The 1,718-nt window shown below is 41.9% G+C and overlaps 1 protein-coding gene across 5 annotated transcripts in view; it reads left to right on the plus strand.

The window, feature by feature from the left end:
* Nucleotides 1-698: 698 nt before the first annotated feature.
* Sirt2 (NAD-dependent protein deacylase sirtuin-2) overlaps nt 699-1,718 on the plus strand; it is an 18,104-nt gene continuing 17,084 nt past the window's right edge. The window contains exon 1 of one of the 5 annotated variants that reach the window (XM_043027102.2): nt 699-850. In XM_043027102.2, coding sequence (XP_042883036.2) covers nt 725-850 — 126 coding nt within the window. In that variant the 5' untranslated portion in view covers nt 699-724. Of the gene's footprint in view, nt 974-1,222; nt 1,372-1,682 lie in introns of those variants that run through there. The other 4 variants (XM_043027101.2, XM_043027100.2, XM_043027099.2 and 1 more) reach the window with 4 other exon arrangements.

Below are 1,718 nucleotides of genomic sequence, written 5' to 3' on the forward strand. Positions count from 1 at the left end.
AAAATTTATTCAACGTGTTTACAATCCCGGCATGCGCATATCCGGGGTTTAGTGGGCGGAGCTTGTTGCAGCCACATGTTTATGTAGATATTTAAAGAATCTCTTCTAAAAAAGTCTCAAGCGGAAGGGGAAGTTTTCATAATGTTCATAGGAGAGATTATGTATCATATATTGACAGAAATTATACGAAAAACTTCATTTTCATTAGGTTCCCTGTTGCCGTTAGGAATTTCCTTATGAAATATATGTTTTTTTGTAGATTGTCTTGTTGCTTTGATGAGTTTATATCCATAAGTTATTCATACTCCCTATGCTGATTTTTATGCATTGAATATTAGGCTATTGGATGTATTTTTCTTAGGACAAAAGCTCGGATTTAATTCGCATATAGATTATCTGGCATGAATGGGAAATCATGCAGTCAGATTATGACGTTCAATGTTAAGTTAATCAAGAGTCTTCAGTAATTTCATTTTGACATTTGGTGAAATATCAGTACAGCTGAAAGACTACTATAATTATGAATGTTCCTAAAAATAGAAAGAACATATAACTTGTATCCATATTTATTACTTACTCAATCATTCCAATTTGAAAGAATATATTTTTGCATGAGCGCAATCTTTTGGTTGTAATATCATATAATTTCTTATTCACCAGAAAATCACAAGAACACCAGAAATACTAAACTCACCCTCTCATAGATCATGGAAGGCAACACTTCATGCCAAAACCAATTTACAATAGTTTCCCCTCGATTAGCAAATCAAGTTTTCTACGAAAGACAAAGTACCGAAGGACAACCGACCTCGCAGCAATAACAACAACACTAACAAGAAAAAAGTTCAAGGTGATCTGGATTCTTGTTATTTTTTTGTAGTTGCCACGTCTCTCTCTCTCTGGGTTAGTATGTCCAGTACCCGGTTCTATTTATGCAGTGGTGTTAGGACGCTCTGAAGCCGTGTAGGATAAGGTACGTCGATAAGGGGAGGGGGAGATAGGAAGAGCAACTGAGACGGGAGGTTTTGACAGGCGAGAGGGACAGAGATGGTGAGAAGACAGTGAAGACGACGAGGGGGGGTTGGGGGGAGGAGGAGGGAGGAGATGCAGGAGGTTCATCCCCTCCCACTTTCCATCCCTTCCACGCCCCTCCCCCCCCCACTCCTCCTCCTCCTCCTCCTCCTCCTCCTCCTCCTCCTCCTCCTCCTCCTCCTCCTCCTCCTCCTCCTCCTCCTCCTCCTCCTCCTCCTCCTCGTCCCCACCCCCCCTCCCATCTCTCTCTCAGACGTTCATTATTGTTCGTGATGGAATTCAGTGGTTTCCTTCACAACCATTGTCTGTAGAGTGGTTTCTTCTCCTTGATTTTGACAGGTTGGTTGTCATGGTTTCCCTGTCTCCCCGCCTCACTCTTTTTTCCTTTATTTCTATAATCCTTTTTCTCTCCTGGATTTGAGTGTCAGGTAGAGTGATATTGTCCAAACATTAATACTGGAATGGATGTTGAGGGAGTGTGCTTTTATGACGTCCACATGCAGTTCCTATTAATAGCCTGAGTGGCATGCAAGGGTAGGTGAATGTGAGGGTGAGGTATATGGTTGGCTGTTTTTTTGTCTAGTTTTTTTTTTTTCCTTTTTCTTTTTTTTTTTGTCTGTTCATGAGTGGAGATGGGGTGGGGGGAGTGGGTGGGGGTATTGCCCTAAGGGACAGCCTACATGCTC

This window comes from Penaeus japonicus, unplaced genomic scaffold (assembly GCF_977035675.1).
Source record: "Penaeus japonicus unplaced genomic scaffold, GWHDUDI00000001_assembly GWHDUDI00000026, whole genome shotgun sequence".
Lineage (NCBI taxonomy): Eukaryota > Metazoa > Arthropoda > Malacostraca > Decapoda > Penaeidae > Penaeus > Penaeus japonicus.